Raw genomic sequence first — 19,124 nt, forward strand, 5'->3', positions numbered from 1 at the left:
AAATTGCATTAATATAGCCTCTTTCACAATTTCAGCATGGTCCAAAGCACTCTATAGCCAGCCAAGTGCAGTAATTGTTGTAATCTACTCATTTTTACACACAATTTTCAATGAACAGTAATTGTTTAATGACTAGATAACCTCTTTTTTTAAGCTTGTAATGGATTGAGGGATATATGTTATCCAAGACATTGGTGGCTAAAGTTCCCACACTTCTCTGAAAAAATGTTGTGGGACTTTTTTGATGTCCAACACAGAAAGAGTATAGGTTTAAGATCCCATCCTATGAACAGTTCTTCCAACAATGCTATACTCCCTTGGGGCTACAGCAGTTTCTAAACCTCAACTTCTTTGTTGAAATCTTTGGAATGGGAATTGAACCCACAGCCTTGTGACTCAGAAGTGAGAGGATACCACCAGCTCAGCCATGGTTGACAAACAAAGAGTGGTTTTTAAATTCCAAAGTAATGTTCTTTTAATCAGAGTTTTCAAGGAAAACACTATTATGGCACTATGTAAAAAAGACTTCACATTCAAGCTGCATTCACCTATTCTTTCCTCATAATTATTTTCCAATCTAAGTCAAACAAAAACTGGCTGTGCTCCTCAAGGGAAGGAGAATGTTGAGGAATAGCTCATCCTTCAGCCTTGGTGCTGGTGCGTGCTGACTGTTTCGTGGCAAACTGAACAAGTGAAGATTTCTGATATTACAATTCCACATGTCTTGAAGGCCATCATGTGAAGCTCAGTGAAGGCACAGTTTAATAGATCCCTGAGAGTAAAATATGAGGCTCCAGTTGAGTGGAGGGTGTGTTGGGAGGTGGAAGGGAATGTGCTGTATGAGATGAAATCTCAAATTACAATTGTAAAACTTGAGTAGTTGATGAAAATCAATCAAAGGCCTTGAATTCATTTACTTCCTTGATACTTAACCCCAGTTACCTGTTCAGGTTCCATTTCTGAACTTACTCTTAATCACATGTACTAAAAGACATAACAAATTCTCTTGTTGAAACTTTAGAAAACAGATGGTGGTATGTTGAGGTGGGGTGACAAGGAAAATGGGCTGTGTTCTGTGGTTCACTTATTCATTGTGTAAACCCACTGAGCTCCTGGAGATCAGGCTAACATCACATGGTCTCTCACCAGAGAAAGTTGTTCAAGCAGAAAATTAAAATAAATTCAAGACACTATAAGATATCATTGGAGAGAACACCTTGTGAGGGTTATGGTGAGATAATTGGAGGTGCAGAAAGATCTTGGTACCCCTCGTACATATAGTCATAGAGATGTACAGCACAGAAACAGACCCTTTGGTCCAACTCGTCCATGCCGACCAACATGAATCATAAAAAGTTAGTATGCAGGCAGAGCGAGGAATTAGAAAGCCAAATGGAATGCTGGTATTTATTGCAAGGGGAAACAGACCATAAAAGTAGGGAAATGATATTGCAGCTGTACAGGGCCACAGTGACACTACATCTGGAGGACTGCACACAATTTTGGTCTCCTGATTTGAAAAGGGGCATAGTTTCATTGGAAGCAGTTCAGAGAAGGTCCACTCACTCATTCAAGGGTTGAAAAGCTTATAAACAAAGGTTGAACAGGTTGCATCTTTACCTATTGGAGTTGAGAAGAATGAAAGGAGATCTAATCAAAAAATCTAAAATTCTGAGGGATCTTGACAGGGTAACTTGTGACAAGATACTTCTCCTTGAAGGGGAGACTGGAGCTAACAGACAGTATAAGAATAAGAAATCTCACTTTTAATGTGGAGATTTATTTTCTCTGAGTATATATTATTAGGCTGTGGAATTCAGAAACCTATGGAGGCTGTGATATTGAACGTATTCAGGATTGAGTTAGATTTTTGATGGACAATAGAATCAAGGTAATATAGTAAACAAAGTTAAATTGAGATCCTAATCAGATCAGGCATAATCTTTATGAACGGTGGAACATTTCCATGGTTCAAATGGCGCTCTCCTGGTCTTAACTCCAATTTACCAAAAAGGACTAGGTTTATTGTACTTACTGGTTGGTATCTATTCCTAAACATTTTCATGTTCTTTAGTAATTATTGTCAATTCTCCATAATGCTCCAAATCATATATGTCACATATACAATATAGGAGCTCTTTTACAACATTATGGTACCATATCTGTGTTATCAAGTAAACCTAATTGATAAGATTAAAAGACTTTGCTGAGGAATTAATATATTTTCACAGGATAATATATTTGCATAAATAAATAATCCAAAATGGCGTCACAGCTGTATAAATATCTTACACTTGTCTGATTATGACTTTATGAAGCGCCTCAGGATGTTTCATTACGTTAAAGCAGATTTTAAATGCAACTGATGTCATTGTTACACACTAAGGAAAGAAAGACCTAAATTTATATATTTCACAACCTTAGGACTCTCAACGGGTTTTACTGACAATGAAGTACTTTTGAAACAGATTTGTAATGTTGGAATCACAGCACCCACTTTGCTTACAGCAAGTTCTGACAAACATCAATGAAATAGTGACCTGATAATTTGTTCTTTTCAATGATGTTTGTTGAAGACAGATATTGACAAAGCTAATAGTGACATGGAATCATTTCCAACAACCTGAAGGGGCAGATTGGTTTCAATGTATCATCTCTTTGAGAAGGTGGCATCTTTCGCAGTATTGCAATGGAGTGTCAACCTGAATTTTATGCTTGAGTTTCTAGTGTGAGACTTGAGTCCAAAAACCTTTGGCTCTGAAGCAACAGTATTTCTATTGAGCCAGAACAGAGACACATCTGGCTTTGCAAAATCTTATTCATTTTACATTTGTCAATATAAAGTATGTACACAGATCCCTTTCCAAAAGAATCAGTTTTTGGCAGTTTTCTCCTGAAGCTGGGTTTGCTTTTCATGGTATTATTAACTGGGCTCTGGAAAAATGCCTTGCGGTGACCCCTCCTGGCCAACAGGCCTCCCCCTCCTTACTGTGAAATCCTTCCCAGCTATTCTCCTGCTATAACCCGTCAGTAACTGATGGATGAATTTAGCACTTGAAGGTCAAGTCAAGGACAATTCTTTCCCCAAATTCAGACAGACCGGGATGTGGGGATCCCTTGAGCACTGACTATTTTATCACTGTTTTCTTAAATGATTACTTCCCACTGTACTCCATCAACCTCAAACAATATCCCCTACAAGTTAATTTATTGGCAACTGTAGGTGATTCTTCAGAGACTAGTAAAGTTATAAAAATGAGGGTATCGTGCTGTATTTTCTCTGGCAATTATATTGTCAACTTCAACTCATTTTTAAAGCATTGATTGATCTTGTAACTACAAAAAAAATGTGCCTGATGAACAAATGTTACAACAACTTGACTAGCAACCCAACAGCTTTCCAAATGTCCTTGCAAAGAATACAGCGGCTAGTGCTACTTTGCTCCTCTGTAAAAGGCTCCATCCAAGTTGTGTCACTATCAATGAAAAGGGAATCTTTTTCTAACATGAAGACCAATACAGTCAAAGCATCATTATTATCAGATCTTAAGAGCATATGAGAAGGCCATTTGGTCCACTGAGTTGTTGTCAGCTCTCTAAAGAGTGATCCAGTCAACGTTGTTACCTCGTTCTATGCTTATAGCCCTGCAAGTTTATCAAGCTACAATCTTAATTATGTTTTACATTGTTTCTTCCTTACAGAAAATCAAAGGCAACTTCTGGACTTGAAACAGTTTCAGGATCCTGCCCATCTGAAAAGGGAATTGTCTGGTCGAAAATACTGGGCAGAGGGGATATTGTCACAAATGGATGCCATGAACTGCAGGATCAATTTAGCAAAGTTTAAATTAAACTGAACAGTTTGCATATGCAAATACAGAACAATTGTTTAATACACTTCATCACACAGAGTTCTAAGTTTTAGCTGTTATTTGGAGGTAACAGCACTATGTTATTCCTAAATAACATAGTCAGCTCTGCATGCATTCTCTCGCACATAAGAACACACACCTCATTTTCATTCTTTTTGCTTGTGGGTTATGTAGCATTGACAATGTTGACTTTAAATATTTCTACATTACTTTTTGCTGAACATAAAATTGCATAATCCTACTTTTCGATTATCTCTCCTCTTGGGTTTTCTCTCTACTGTATGATTTTCCATTCAAAAGCAAAATTGCTAAATAAACAGCCAATGATAACAGGTAATGAAGAAACATTATAAGGCACCTAAAAGCTGCTTGGATGCTAAACTCTCCACTGGGATACTGGGGTAGTGTAGAGATAAGAAAAACAAGGCAACTGAAAAATATAGAAGAAAAAAATTAAAGGAATCCATACCTAACCTCAAACCACCTAAACACTACATTTGTAGTCATGATTTGGACAATCACCTGATGAAGGAGCGTCGCTCCGAAAGCTAGTGCACTTCCAATTAAACCTGTTGGACTATAACCTGGTGTTGTGTGATTTTTAACTACATTTGTAGGGGGAGTATTCATGATGTAACTCTTTGAGAGATCCAGTAGTTGAATAAAATGAAAAAAATCTTGCAAAGAATTTGAAACATTTTGGAAAATTCAACACTGGAAAATACATCTGCCTCCTCAGGCCTGCCCATCATATTAATGTTGTCATGTTAACTATGATAGACACTTACAATGATGCCGGCTGTCCAAGGATTGAGCAGCAGAAGAGCACACACCAGGAATGTGCAGGCCAATACAATGCTGACAGAGAGTAGAAACCAGTGCCTTAGGCCGATGTACTGCTCCCAGAAAAGGAAAGGGTAACCACTGGGATAGTTGAGCAACCCCTTCTTTGTGAACTCTTCACATATTGCTCTGACGCTCTCAATGACTTCGATGAAATCTGAAGTTTGCTGCAGGCCAGTCAGGTAGAAAGGGAACTGGGCAAACTCAATCAGCTCAGCGGCAGGAACTGTTTGAAAGGGGAACACAGAAGAAGTTAAAGGAGGCAAAAAATTAAACACAACAGATGAGAACATCCATGATACTCAGTGAAACTATACGTTATGATCCTACTGCAGTAGGTTTTATTCCTACTGCAGACAGTTACATGTTAAAGACATATCTTTTATCTATTTTAATATTGTACAGGAAATGTCATTGCTGTGACAATATAACCAGGATTCTATATGTCCTCAACTCACAGAACAACTGACCAATCCATCTTTGATGTACATTAATCGGCATTACAGCAACTGAAATTTTGGCCTTTATTACAACGGCGATGGAGTATAAAAACTGCACAGGGCATTAGTGAGACCGAACTTGGTGTAAAACTTACATTTTTGCTTTCCACATTGAGGAATTCTAGATAGGAGATAATTCAGATTTGGCTCATTAAGTTGTTTCCTTGGATGAAAGATTTGTCTCACAGGATGCAGTTCCACACTTAGTGGCATTTAAAAGAATTAGAGGTGCTTTACTGAAACACAAGATTATGAGGGTAGATGCAGAGAGGTGTTTCATCTTGTGAGAGAAATGAGAAGTGGGTGGCCCAGTTTCTAAATAAATTTTAACTACTTACAATGAAAATGAGGATTATCCTCAAATGTGGAAAGCAAAAATGTATGTTCTAATCCAAGTTGGTAATCTTTGGCATTCTTTACCTCAGAAAGCACTGTAAGTTGAGCCATTGAAGAAATTTATGCTGCACTACAGGACAACTTTTGATCTGCATGGGAGTGAAAGTTACTGAAGGCGGGCGGAAAAATGGAGTGGAGGCCTACTTCTGATGTCCTTACGCATTGACTGCAGCAGGTGGGACAAGGCTGCTGCAAAAGAGATTTGCTGGCGGGGATTATGTTTGGTATGGCACATCTGAATGCTGTATACAGGACACAACCATTTGGTGTGGCCAGTGCATGTCCAGCGACCTCTGCGAATAGGTCACGGGGTTGTTAGCTGCTGGCTGTGACTGTTCACAACAGGTGTTGGCTGCTAATTAGGTGAAGAAGGTCAGCAGCATTGTGACAATACAGAAAGCCATCAGCACCCAGAGGGCATGACTGATAGCAACAGATGACTGTTGAAACAGCCAGGAGACCACTTTACATCGAGTCTCATTAACATTGCCAGACTCCGAGATGCATTAAGGTTATAGGGTTTGTCTCTCAAGTCACCCAGAATTGTCTCCTGACTGAGATGCCTTGTGGTCAGCATAATTTTAATTCTCTCTATGCTTAGGCCACCCTGGGGTCCTTTCGGTGTTCTTTTTCTCAAAGCTAGTCAGAACAGCCCAAGAGAGCTAGCAACCATACTTCAATTGACTTATCCTGCTTTAGTCTATATGTGACCATAAAATTCCTGATGAAGGGCTTATGCCCAAAACGTCGAATTTCCTATTCCTTGGATGCTGCTGACCTGTTGTGCTTTAACCAGCAACACATTTTCAACCATAAAAGAAAGTACAGGTGAGCATTTGTGTTTCTTGATTCTAAGAACGCAGTGCATAAAGATATACTGTAAAAGTATATATCTTGTGCCATCACCATTGTTACAGTAGATTGGTTGTGAAGAGTTGGTTATTTAACTCCTTTTAAGACTGAACCACATAATGACTGAAGCATGAAACATTTTTCTTGGTATCACCACTAAAGAAATCACACATTCCTGCCATCTAGAAAAGGATGACCACAATTTATTTCAGTTTTGGGGAGGCAAGTGTGGAGTGTAATACCACTGAGCCTCCATTCACTATTTTAATGAACATTTTCTTCACTGTCTGACTGAAAGAGATTTATAGGGTAAGCTTTAACAGCACACTGTCTAATTTATATTCTTGGGCTCTCCTCAAGATTAAGCAGTTTGCTCAGTGACACAAGGACTCTGGCACACATTGGAAAACCTACTTCTCAAGTTCTCTCCCGTTGTGTCATATCTGTCATGAATCCATTCAGGTGGGTGGGGATTGAAGTTCGCCTGAGATGCAGCGTAACCCAATGGATCGTTACTGACCCACACCGTCAGATAGATGTAAAAGGTATCAGGGTTGATGATTCCATCCTCATCCACCAACTTCCTTGAAGTCAGCTGTCATAAAGAAGACAAGGAAGTCATTACTGCATCTTTTTACCCTTAGAAGAGATGTGGACAAAATGGTGCACCAATGATCACAGAAATACCCGAGTTAAGAGTTTACTTTAGTGACACAGTGGAGTTGGTACTCAGCAGAATAAAGAATATCTGTAGTGGGGAATGAAATTTTTGTCACAAGTTTTATGTCATATAAACATAATAGGCAGAAGAACATATAGTGCACCCAGCTTGACCGTTATAATCTTCTTGATTGGGATTCCCATAGGACCTCCCCTCAACAGGGTACTGAAAAACACAGGAAAACCCCTAAGCTTTTGAAGTAATAAGAAGCTGGAGAATTTATTTTCAACTAACCAAGAGTGCAAGCTCCAGGAAATTACAATGATTGTGAAACACATCACTCAGTATAATCATCAAATCAGATACAACACTTGTTAGAGTTGAAGTAAAGCTCCCCTTACCCTGCTTCAAGTAAATGCCCTCCTTCAGCTTTAGTCTGCTATCCAGGCAGCAGTGTGACACTCCCTGCATCAGATGTCCTTGTAATCTGAATGCTGCCGTTAATGGATTGCCAAATTCAGGGTGTTAAATAAACAGGATTTCCATCCTTTGACTCAGGATTGGATTCAAACTCAGGTCTTAAATTGTATGTGCTAACTAACTGCGCCATTCAGATCAGGAAGTATTGTACAAACAGCTTCATTCAGATATTGTGACATTGAAGGTAATTTTCACCTCATTGCACTTCAGCCCACACAGACTAGCAAAACAATGACAGTACTTGTCCTGACAATTCTACAACATGTTTGCTTATCTTGCTCACCTGGTTATAGTTGAAGGGCTCTTTTTTGTTTCCAGTTTGTATGAGTAATTTATATGCAAGGACTCCATCTTCAGAGCCATTACGGTAACTTTCCCTGGTGATTTTGCCCGTCCTCCAGTCTTCATCAAATGCAGCCTGCAACCCTGGGTGATGAAGTGAACAGCACATGAGAAGTCAGAAGAGCTGGTCTGTAATTACTATCACACCAGGGCTTTTAATCTGAGTTTAGTAAGAGTTTCTCCTCGCACATGGATGTGGATAGAATATGATGGACAAGTACTCTATAACCCATATCAGTCAAATTAACAATCATCAAAACCTTTATCCTTAACAAGATATCAGAGCAAATGTGTTGTTAAATTCTGGGTACATTTTTATCAACTAGCAAATATATCTGACATTCCTCTTCATTACCTGGGAAATAATATGGCAGAGAGGATTGTTCGCCCATTATAGAACTAGCCAATTAAATGCAACAGATGAGCTAAAGCCTTATCTCAATTATATGAAAATAAATCAAGCTACCTATCTACCTTGAAAGCAGAGTCGCAGGTAGATAGGATAATAAAGAAGGTGTTTGGTATGCTTTCCTTTCAGAGCACTGAATATAAGAGTTGGCAGGTCATGTTGCGATTGTACAGAACGGTGGTTAGGCCACTTTTGGAATACTGCGTGCAGTTCTGGTCTCCTTCCTATCAGAAGGATGTTGTGAAACCTGAAAGGGTTTAGAAAAGATTTATAAGGATGTTGCTAGGGTTGGAGGATTTGAGCTATAGGGAGAGCCTCAATAGGCTAGAGCTGTTTTTCCTGGAGCGTCATAGGCTGAGGGGTGATCATATAGAGATTTATAAAATAATGATGGGAATGGAAAGGGTAAATAGACAAAGTCCCTGGGTGGTGGAGTCCAGAACTAGAGGGCATAGGTTTAGGGTGAGAGGGGAAAGATAAAAGACACCTAGGGGCAACTTCTTTACACAGAGGGTGGTGCATGTATGGAATGCCAGAGCAAGTGGTGGAGGCTGGTACAATTGCAACATTTAAAAGGCATCTGGATGGGTATATGAATAGGAAGGGGATAGAGGGATATGGGCCAAGTGCTTGCAAATGGGACTAGCTTAGGTTGGGATATCTGATCAGCATGGATGAGTTGGACCGTAGAGTCTGTTTCCGTGCTGTATATCTCTATGACTCTAAATATACAAACATATACCAACAAATTTAATTACTCGTCAGAGCATATGTTACTTTAAAACAATAAGAGGGTCACCATGAAAGTAAGGTGGGAAAAATGAGAGTACAGTCTCAAGTATTAAAGAATGTCACTTGCCAACTCTCAAAAAGTTCGTACTCTACACAATGAATTTACAATTTAATGAATGATAGATGAGCATGCAACTGCAGTACATTGCCCGTAGAACGCTATCAAGGTAGTGCAGGAAGACGTTTATCCTGTGCCAAGACTGTGTTATGACCTGCCTGCAAGTACTTAGTCCTGAAACAGAATAACAAAGATGGAAAAGTTCCATTCTCCAGTGTCAACATCTCAAACCTTGAAGAAGACTAAATTGTGCCCTGAACTGCAAACATGGACATAATAAAATTATTTAAACAAAACTTTTCGGAACAATTCTGTTGCCGCCACCACTTAATCTGGTGGTTTTAAAAAAAAAGCACTTCAAAAGCAGTAATTTAACATCACTGGAAAAAAAACCACATTAAGATCTGGGAATGCCTGGGGTATATTAAAAGGCACTGTGTGCAAGTTTAATTTTTATTTTTAGTATGTTGAATAGTATGCTGTGTGGTCCAACAGAAAAAGATATACTGTCTTTTTAAAAGCAATAGTCTGTTCAATCTGTTATGGCTGTGACAAAGGCATTTTTTTAAACCAGTAAATTCCATCTGGCAGACACTTTGAACATTTAAGAATCTTTGCTTTTATTGTGCATCTGTGTGTGTGTTTTTCAATCTATTTCTTTCTATCTGTGCCTCTGACACTGGAAGTGTGGTCAAATGCTTAAATATGCCAATGATTTTATTAGTCATTCAGATCCGTAAAAGATCATTCAAATTAAAGGATATTATCATAAAGCATGTGATTTGATGTTCACGGCTTTGAAAGTATCCTTACTATAAATGAGTAATCTGCGTTCACAATGGCTGTTTTGCCATGATTGTTGGATGAAAGGAAATGGTTAAGTGTCCTTTTACAACAAGGCCTTCAATCAGTTGTGGCAACGTGTGTTGGCAAAGATGGAAGACAGAGCCTTCACATTTAAGTTTGAAATCTTTGATATTTTAATATAAATAATTGAGGAATATGATGAGATGATCCTACAGACTTGAAAAGATTTGCCTTCCTTTTTGTAAAAAGAGAATGACTTACTTGAATCTCCATGTAGTGTCTGTTAACAATGTAGGTTCAAAACAAAATGTCAGTGTGGTTCTTGGGAGATTTGGGTCAAGGTTTTCAAAGCTTGAGCATTTCTGGCAATCAGAAGCTTTGGAGAGGATTGTATCTGCACTCAGTAAATGCCTGAGCTGAGAGGAGCTGTATGGAGTGAGGCCTATTTGTCTAATATCAGACCAAAGGCCCCCTGTCAAGGAAGAAGTAAAAGAGCCACCCAGCTGTCAGGTGTCATGGCATTAGCACACCCATGTATAATTGGTCAAAAGTATAAATGACAAGTTCATTCATCTCTTTTAAAGAAGAAGCAAAATATTATGTCTTCAAAATATCTTAAGTTATCTTTATATTCAGCTTAAGCATTTCCCCAATGAAAGTATGGTATAACATGTTGGTGAGTTCATTATATGAAGGCAAAACACAACAGAAGGTTGTCTGAAAGAGACAGTAGGGAAAGACATCCACTGTTAAGAGTCAGAACTCCAGGTGTTATTTCTGTATGCTCCTTCATCTGCACATTACTCAGAAAAAGCCAGGTCTGAAGTACAGGCAGGTACAATTGCTCATCAAGAAAATGAAGTCAATGTATGTGAATGTGAAAGAGGGAGATGGGAGAATGAAAATATAATAGTCATGTGGTAATAGTATTTCTAAACAAAACTCCCTGCACCGATACAGCTGAAGGAAATCTTGACACAAATCTATTTAGAAACATTGCTAAATTGCTGCTTTGTGAAGAGATTCTGATGAGTGTCTTTGATTAAAGGGCTGAGGTAGGATAATGATCCCACCTCATGGTGAGTCCTTGACAAAGTGTTGGGTGCCTGTCAGAGATTCTGCTGAAATGTAAACACACCTTGTCATTCAATCTTGCAACTGCAATCAACTCAAACCCTCAAGGCATCAGGATGTAATGTGAGTAGGCTTACTGGGGAAAGAGAAAGGCATCGTTGTGTTTCCCACCCTCCATTCCCCTCCTCCAATCAGCCTGAAGGCAATTCAACTCTTTTGAATACATTTCTGTGCTCCATACTCAGGAGAGCTGGGAGGCAACTGTGTTTATGCTGGTGAGCGCCTCAGAACAATGCTGTTTATTGGTACCAGAGGGCACTATTGAGTTCACCCATGAAAAGTCTATGAAAAGGCAGGAAGTGCCATGTTTTGAGCAGCAGGACACAGGCGAAAATGAGAAGTATTTCAGAAAGTAGTTTTAAAACACTGAAAGTGAAGATGAGCATGCATGTTAGATAGATAAGATTTGCAGATGCCGATGTTAGACTGGGGTGTACTGGGTTGGATTGGGACTTAGATAGATAAAGGTCCCAATTACTACCAGCAAACAATGCCACAGAATATCAGTAACACTCCTCCTTGGCTGACATGATCCAGGACTTTAACAAAGTGATATAATGAGAGATGTCAGGAATCATGGATATGATCCACAGGCAAATTGACCTTTAGGTGAAGTACTGCAAAATTTTTTTTATATTGCAGCAGGATGAAGAAAATATCATGAAACTACACAGCTGAATGGCCTTTCGAGACTTTCTCTGATAATTGTGTTCTTTAAAGAAGTAGAATCCTTACTAAGCATCAGCTCAAAGAATATATGCTTATTTCTGAGTATGCCTCTGCATGAGCTATTCATATATTCAAAGGTTGAAGACTTTCTGACCAGTCTGCTTATGTTGACTTGATTTTCTTTACCCTCTCCAGTACAAAAAGTTATTATTACTTTATAATGCTAATTTGTTTAACCATTAAAGTATCAGCGAATTTTGAGAAATTACGCACTATTTCAATATTTCACTATTTTATTTAGAAGAATAGACCCTATTTTTGAAATTCACTATCTTTTATGAGGTCAGAAAAATGTCCAAGGGGCAAATGGATGAGAAAATTAGAAGAAGCTTTTTTTTTGTAATTTCTGTTAGGGAAGGATCCAAAACCAAGTGTAAATTACATTGATACCGCAAGTCATCAGACATCACTGAATCTACTTTAGCTATACAAAAATAATTTGTGAAAACCAAAGCCTTTTTCGGGCATGCATTTTATCCAAATAAAAATATTATTAAACCAGCTGAATCCCCAATGCATTCGTTCATGGAAAATTTTGCGGCATCTTATTTTCCAATGGGATTGATAACTGTCCATTTGTTTAGATTAAATTAAAAAAATTACAGTTTATTTATAGGAAAAACAAACAGCGATTCCTTGGTGGTCGTTGTGTAAACAATGTTTTAATGATATCTTGATTCTTTCCCCAAATTTCATACATTATCCAAAATAGTTTCTTAACTCCTGATGGGCTTGTCATATGAGAAGTGGTTCTGGCCTTTGGGCCTGTACTCAGTGGAGTTTAGAAGGATCAGGAGGATTTCATTTAAACTTAGAGTACTGAAAGGCCTGGATAGAGTGGACATAGTGAAGATATTTCCATTATTGGAAGAGACTAGGATCTGTGGGGACAGCCTCAGAGTGAAGGCAGGACCCTTTAGAACTGAGATGGGGAGAAATTCCTTTAGCCAGAGGGTGGTGAATCTGTGGAATTCATTGTCACAGAAGACTGTGGAGGCTATGTCACTGAGTGTATTTAAGACAAAGATAGGTAGGTTCTTGATTTCTTGATTAGTAAGGGGATTAAAGGTGATGAGGAGAAAACAGAAGAATGGGATTGAGAAACATATCAACCAGGATCGAATGGTGACCAAACTGGGTGAGCCGAATGGCCTAATTCTGCTCGTAAATCTTATGGTTTTGTGGTTCTCCCTCATCCCATTAATCCAGAAGCTTTCGGAATCCAATGTAATTGTACACTGAGCATTTGAACTTTCCTCTGTAGAAGTGGAGCACCTATATTTACAAGTCTTCATAATTCAATCAAAGATGCCGCCCACAAATTTGTTCAGAAAAGTTAAGTCACAGCTGTATATCATTACAATTAAATGTGAATTGAAACACCAACTTTTTTTTATAGTGCAGTGGTAGTGTCCCTACCACTGGAACAAGAGGCTTGGGTTCAAGTTCCACAAGTTTTACAACAACTCTGATCAGGCTGATTGGAAAATATTTGAATTGGAACACCATATCCATGCAAATCAGGGCACTCTGTTTAAGTCAAAAAGCAAGATGGGTCAATGTCAATTGAGATTAAAGGTTGCCTTTACAATATTAATTTAGACTGACCATTTCTCTCATACTGTGTGTGATTCTTTCCCAAATTGGCCCAGCTTGCTTTTTGACTTAAACAGTGTGCCCTGATTTGTGCAAATAGATATCCACGTTTTAGCCTTATTAGAAGTTTTTCTCACTTCCTTCTTCGCACATTTGTAGGTCTCAATCCCTCTATTTCTTTCAAGCTTTGACATGTTTAGTTCTTTGAAAGTTGCAACTGTTTTTTCATTTCTGACCAGTACAATTTCTCTTTAACTGCATAAAGTCCATAAAGGCTTGTTGTGACAGACATGGCGACCTCTAAATTCCTACACTCTCCATTAGAAAGATCGACCTATTTCCACCTCCATAGTATCATGCATCTCCAAATATACCTCAGTCCACAAATTGTTAAACCTTCATCCAAGCTTTCATTCCCTCTAAACACAACTAATCCAAGGCTTTCTTTGTCAGCCTCCTCCCTTCTACTCACTGGAAACATGGGCTAAGCCAAAGTTCTGATGCCTGTAACAGAACTTAAAACAAATCCCCTCGATTCATAACCATATTTGGAGGGATGGTCTTGACTCAGTGGGTGAAATGGCCACTTCCATACTGTAGAGATTCCAATTGTCCATTGCTCTCAAGAGTTTGGCTTTCATTCATTTGTTTTTCACAGTCTCACTGTATTCACTTTCTCATTAGTTTCTTGTGCATTTGTTGTTCTGCTTTCAGATGAATGGCACTCCTCTCTAGTTTAAATTTTCAGCTAGCTACATTCTTTCTAGAAACTGAAGTATTGAGCTGGTAAATATTTCTTCAGTTCATGAAAAAAAATGAGTCTGCGCTGCCGCCTGAACTGATAAGCCAACCGTTTTATACATGTGCAGTCAATGTCAGCATAAATTTTATAACGTAAAAGACCCCATTCTTTCATTATATGTGTCTCGTTGTTATTTACATCTGTCAAAAACGGCCCATCAATCTGACTGAGACCACCCATGCTACCGTGTGTGCATTAGCCCAATTACTGTTTCTATTGTAATGTTAACATATGCACTTGGCACAATTATATTAACATTGAAAATAGAACTAAACAAAATTTTATTTTACATATTTAAAGAGAAAAAGAAGAAAAGATAACTCAAAAGATTTGTCAAGATAAGTGCCTTTTGTTTTCTATGAGCTACACTCAAGCCAAAATTTTCAAGCCAGTTCCTTAGGTGATGGCAAGGTTATTCAACATTACTAGATGCAGAAATATCTATATTTGGCAACTGAATAACATTGAATCTCTTCAGGTTATTCACTCAGAACATGTTAGTAATCATTAGCAGAAGAAGGTGGCTTGCAGCACACATTCTTCTATAAGGGAACATATCATGGGTGGTATGATTCAATTTCTTCATATTTCCACCTACCATTGATCTTTGTTTTATTAAAGCCGCTGTAAAATTAAACTACAAACTGCATGCAAAAGCCATATCTCCAAAGTTTGAGATACAGCAGATCAAGTGTAAGTCTCAATTTTAAGTATTTTAAAAGATAATTTACAGTATGTGGATGAAATGGATGAAATTAATGACGAGAGTATGATACACAAGGATTTCAAATAACAGGCAAAGAGATGCAATAAGACTGAGGAAGCAGAATCTGTAAGACTGGGTTAAAGATCAAGGTGGCACTGACACAACTCTCCTGGCACTTTTCATATTAAGTTTAAAGATACGTTGTTCTCAGTGCTGCACCTGCCGAAGAATCCATAGCTTTTGGAAAGGTTTTTCGTTGGAAGTTTTGGTTTAAATATTACATAAAACCAACCCTGCAATCTTGGCCAACTAGAACAAGGCTAGCCATGTTGTACTTCAGAAAATCAAAGGTTCAACTTTCATGGGCTGCAAGAGATTAAACTCCAGGTATTGTTTTGTGTTGGTCATTTCAGTCATAGTCAGTATTTCTTCTTCAAGTTAGTCTGTTGGAGGAATATTGACATTTTTAAATCTTGCTAATGGTGATCTTGCTTTGTGCACTTCCTGAGCAACTGTAGGCTTGTACCCTATGATCTGTATATTCTTGTTTGCTATGATCTGTTATGTATTGCGCATATAACAAAGCTTTTCACTGTATATAGGTACATGTGACTACAATAAACCAAACAATGTTGCTAGGATTGCAGGGTTTGAGTTATGCAGAGAGACTGAATAGACTGGGGCTATTTTCCCTCGAGCATCGGAGGCGGAGGGGTGACATTATGGAGGTTTATAACATCATGAGGGGCATGGGCAGGGGAAATAGACAACGTCTTTTCTCCGGGTTGGGGAGTCCAAACCTAGAGGTCATAGGTTTAAGATGGGAGGGAAAAGATTTAAAAGGGATCTAAAAGGCAATTTTTCATACACAAGGTGGTGTGTGTATGGGATGAGTTGCCAGAGGAAGTGGTTGCGGCTGGTACAATTACAACATTTAAAAGGCATCTGGATGGGTATATGAATAAGAAGGGTTTAGAGGAATGTGGGCCAAATGCTGTCAAATAGGATTAGATTTATTTAGGGTATCTAGTCAACATGGAGTTGGACTGAAGGATCTGTTTCTCTATGACTCTAAATCAAATCAGCAACAGTCTGTCAGCTGGCCAAAACACCCTGACTGATTGAACCCTCAACATCATAAGAAATTGCAAGCAAATGCTGAAGTTTAGCAAATGCGCTTGGGGTCATTTTAGACCATCACCTTCAGTTTAACATAAAGGTTGTCAAAAGTTTGACTTCCAAAGTCCACTTACAATGAAACAGCCAGTGCTGCATGTGGCAAACTTTCGAATACTTGGACAATTCAAAACTTGCATATGAATAAGGGAAGTTTAAGGTTGAGGAAAAGTAAATGATTGGGACTACCATGAAACATGGTAATGTTAGTGAGTTTGAGCAATGTTTCTTACTGGAAAGAAAGGTACTTAAAAAAATGAAATTGAATGTGTAGCTTTTCATGTGGAATAGGACTACCTAGAATCAGTGGGTTGAAAATAATGCACATGTTTGTTGGCAAGTAAGCTAACAGGACTCTTCATGTTGTGGATCAGTTTTGCTGCTTTCTATCAATTGATGATTCAGAATTTCAATTAAGTAACTGTTTAAAGAAAACCTACTGCTGTGAAAACTTTCCAGGATACATCTTCAAATAAGAAATAAAGACCAACCACACATGTTATTACCAGGAAGTATCACGAGGACCAGTGTCACTCCATGCCAGCCAATTACCATTTGTATGACACACTACATACTAGGAGAAAGTGAGGACTGCAGATGCTGGAGACCAGAGTTGAAAAATGTAATGTTGGGAAAAAAACAGCAGGCTAGGCAGCATCCGAGGAGCAGGAAAATCAACATTTCGGGCATAAGCTCGGGTTTTGGGTTCCTGAAGAAGGGCTTATGCCCGAAACGTCGATTCTTCTGCTCCTCGGATGCTGCCTGGCCTGCTGTGTTTTTCCAACACTACATACTACTCAGGCCAAAGTGTTCTAATAGCAGCAAAGGGAGCATCATTAGGCTTCAAGCATTCAAAATTATCACTAGCTACAAAACATCAAGGGGTTCTAACTGCTCAGCATAATACGTACCCTATTGGTGTGGTATGCCACAAAGACATACTTGCACATGTGTCTCTCAGGAAAAGCTTACAATGTTCTGTAAACAATAAATGACTTTGAAGTTCAGTGAGTATCATTATGTCGACACAAAGCCCAGTGCATCCATTCTTGTATTATTTTGCAAGCAAACCATTCATCCAACTCTGTTTCTAGTACCCCATGCAGAGTGGTACTTAACAGATGTTATTCACAAGCTCATGTCATAAAAATTATGTGAAAGAGTATAGGAATGAGAAGATTAGGAACAGACTATTACATAGCGAGACTGTGGCTATTAATTCCAACCTACTAGCAGGGGCTTGGTTCCATTCGAACTATATAAGTTACCTTTTGTTAACCCCTGAACATTAATACTATCTATTCCAATTTTTACATACTTCACAACTCATTATTAATTTCTGTCTGAGAATCTTTGAAATCTCACCTCTCAGCCAGTCTTGAAGGTAATGCAACCACATTTTGGGCAACTCTTTATTCTCTTCACGAACAATGTATTTGACATTGTTGAAACTCTTGTGGAGGTCGTACAGCAACTTCTGGGATGTGGGATAGTCAAATCCTCCCATGGAGACGATGTACATGTTATAGAAGGAGAAATACTTGAACTGGGCTGCGATGAAATCATACTCCTTGGTTTCACGAGGAACAATGTCTGTGAGGTACAGCCCATCATGAACCATTGTAGTTCCATAAAGGCTCATCCCAAGGAAGGTCATGAAGAGGACTAGCACAACAACCTGGATTGTCAAACAAAATCATATATGAATAAACAAATATCAAATCAGTATTCAACAGATGGCATTATTCTAAGTAGTAAGGTTTTACGTATTTACAAATATTGGCTTTCTCTGCCATCAAATATTTAGGAGAGACAAAAAGCTAACTGGGATGGCTGGGAGCGTGAGACGTAGGTTTCCATAGGTTCTACAGTAAGCCAGGTGGAGCAGTCTATAGGGTGAAGCTAGTGTTAGTAGACAGGTCTCTTCCTTTTACTGGAGTGGTATATTGAATGCCTGATGGAACTGCACTAGAATTAATTACCTTCAAAATACATCCCTCTAGAGAGTCAGTAAGTACACTGTAGAAATCAGGAGTCAACTTGCCCTATCAGCCAAAGTAAGGAAATGCAGATACAGGAAGACAAAGAAATAGGTGATGAAATCAAAAAGGTCATAAATGGTATTGTGTGATAGGATAAGAGAATCATTTTTAGCGAGTCTCCCACCCCCTGAAATATTAGCTGCCTCATATCAGTCTTTGATGGTAAAGGAAATAAAAATGAAGCATAAGTTCAGTTCTCAAATTTCAAACTGAGCATTAACGTTAGAGGGAGTCTGTGCCCAAATCAGTTGAAATTTTGAATATAAAGAGTTGGAGTTGGGTAAAAAAGCAGTTAATAATAGCTTTTTAAAAAAAATCAAAGGCATATTGGTTAGCAAGGATAGTCCTTTTGTTCATGGGATTGCATTTAAATCCAGATCCCAAAATACATGTTTACAGGCTGTGGCTGGTCCTCAGTGCAGTAAATGGTAATCTCAAATCAGTTCTTGTGGTTACAGATTAAAACTATTGGCTGTAAATTGGTACTCAAATAACAGTCTAAGTCTCATTCAAGAGAGGCCACTTTGAAGCAATAAAGTTAGCTCCTCTGGGTTTTGGCACGTTCTCGGGTCAGAGATGAGGAAAGCTTAAATCTGTATTTGACCCAAGTAATACCCAAGTAGGCATTGCCTGATCTAACAGTGAAAACTGTTCTGGTCTAATTTTCTTCATTACTTCTCTTGCTTTGAAGGCAGTGACTAATGCTGATGATGGAGCAGCACGCCAAAAGCTAACGCTTCTAATTAAACCTGTTGGACTATAACCTGGTGTTGTGTGATTTTTAACTTTGTACACCCCAGTCCAACATTGGCATCTCCAAATCATAGTGGCTAATGCTGTTATTGTTCTACAAACTTCTATTGCCTTGCCGAAAAGGCAATTTTCATGTGAAAATCTCTTCAATAGAGCCAAATGCTATCCATATCC

At 38.6% G+C, this 19,124-nt stretch overlaps 1 protein-coding gene across 1 annotated transcript in view; it reads right to left on the minus strand.

The window, feature by feature from the left end:
• The window catches only part of ptch2 (patched 2), a 112,216-nt gene that overhangs the window by 21,171 nt on the left and 71,921 nt on the right, over positions 1-19,124 (minus strand). The window contains exons 15-18 of the mRNA XM_060830522.1: positions 17,521-17,833; positions 7,888-8,030; positions 6,878-7,058; positions 4,661-4,941 (exon numbers count right to left, since the gene is read on the minus strand). Of these exons, the coding sequence (XP_060686505.1) occupies positions 4,661-4,941; positions 6,878-7,058; positions 7,888-8,030; positions 17,521-17,833 (918 nt within the window). The remainder of the gene's footprint in view (positions 1-4,660; positions 4,942-6,877; positions 7,059-7,887; positions 8,031-17,520; positions 17,834-19,124) is intronic.

This window comes from Hemiscyllium ocellatum, chromosome 9 (assembly GCF_020745735.1).
Source record: "Hemiscyllium ocellatum isolate sHemOce1 chromosome 9, sHemOce1.pat.X.cur, whole genome shotgun sequence".
Classification (NCBI taxonomy): domain Eukaryota; kingdom Metazoa; phylum Chordata; class Chondrichthyes; order Orectolobiformes; family Hemiscylliidae; genus Hemiscyllium; species Hemiscyllium ocellatum.